The sequence below is a fragment of the Pteropus medius genome, unplaced genomic scaffold (assembly GCF_902729225.1).
Source record: "Pteropus medius unplaced genomic scaffold, Ma_sr-lr_union100, whole genome shotgun sequence".
NCBI lineage: Eukaryota > Metazoa > Chordata > Mammalia > Chiroptera > Pteropodidae > Pteropus > Pteropus medius.
In genome coordinates, this window is record NW_024342645.1 from 822,988 (window position 1) to 823,985 (window position 998).

General features: G+C 64.4%; 1 protein-coding gene across 5 annotated transcripts in view; it reads left to right on the forward strand.

The window, feature by feature from the left end:
- Positions 1 to 450: 450 nt before the first annotated feature.
- CBL (Cbl proto-oncogene) overlaps positions 451 to 998 on the forward strand; it is a 94,673-nt gene continuing 94,125 nt past the window's right edge. For 3 of the 5 annotated variants that reach the window (XM_039866619.1, XM_039866622.1, XM_039866621.1), the window contains exon 1: positions 451 to 925. In XM_039866619.1, the coding sequence (XP_039722553.1) occupies positions 728 to 925 (198 nt within the window). In that variant the 5' untranslated portion in view covers positions 451 to 727. The remainder of the gene's footprint in view (positions 926 to 998) is intronic. The other 2 variants (XM_039866623.1, XM_039866624.1) reach the window with 2 other exon arrangements.

The following is a 998-nucleotide window of genomic DNA, read 5'->3' on the forward strand; positions in this document are numbered from 1 at the left end:
CGAACAATCTGCAGCATTTACACTCCTGTTCTTGGTCCAGACTTCGTAAGAGTTTAAAACCAGGGGGTAGGGAGGTAACTTTCCATTTTCTCTCACAATATGAAGAAGCAAATAACTTTAAGCTCAGTTTCCTCATTTGTCAGGAGTGGGGAAAAGACTTGATGTTAAGGTTCTCTATGGCTACCTGTCCCAAATAGTTCAATGGCCCACTCTCGGAGCGCCAGCCTACAGCCCACAAGGAATATGGAGAGCTCGGCTTCTGCCTAGTGCGCAAACTCCAGGTTAGACCCCGCCCCTCCCTCGCCCCGCTTCTCCGGCAGAGGGCGCAGGCGCGAAGGTTCCGCATGGCCGTGCCCTGGCCTGCCCCTGGGGGTAGGGACTCAGGGAGGCGGTGCGGAAACTTGGCCGCAGCTTTCCGGGGGTTTGTCGCTCTGGTGGGGGTCGCTCAGGAGGGGTCGCTACCAAGTACGGACGGGGCGGCCCACTTCCCTAAGCTTGGCACGCTTCTCCCGCCCCCGTGCTCGCGCTTTCTGAAGGGGCGCGCCCGCACGGAGCCGCCCTCCCAGCACCGCCCACTCCCCCTCCCCGTAGCTGCCCCTCCCTCCGCCAGGACAGCCGGTGGCGGTGGCGGTGGCTGGGTGAGGCCCCTCCCTCACGCCCTCCTTTCCCTCGCTCGCAGCCTAGTTGAGCCGGCGTACGCGGCTGGGCCCCCAACACTCCCCGGGCCATGGCCGGCAACGTGAAAAAGAGCTCTGGGCCTGGGGGCGGCGGCGGCTCCGGGGGCTCGGGCTCGAGCGGCCTGATCGGGCTCATGAAGGACGCCTTCCAGCCGCACCACCATCACCACCACCACCACCTCAGCCCCCACCCGCCCGGGACCGTGGACAAGAAGATGGTGGAGAAGTGCTGGAAGCTCATGGACAAGGTGAAAGGCCTGCGGACGACCCGCGGGAGCAGGGGTGGGCGTGGGCGGAGGGACCGAGGGAGGGGAAGGAAGG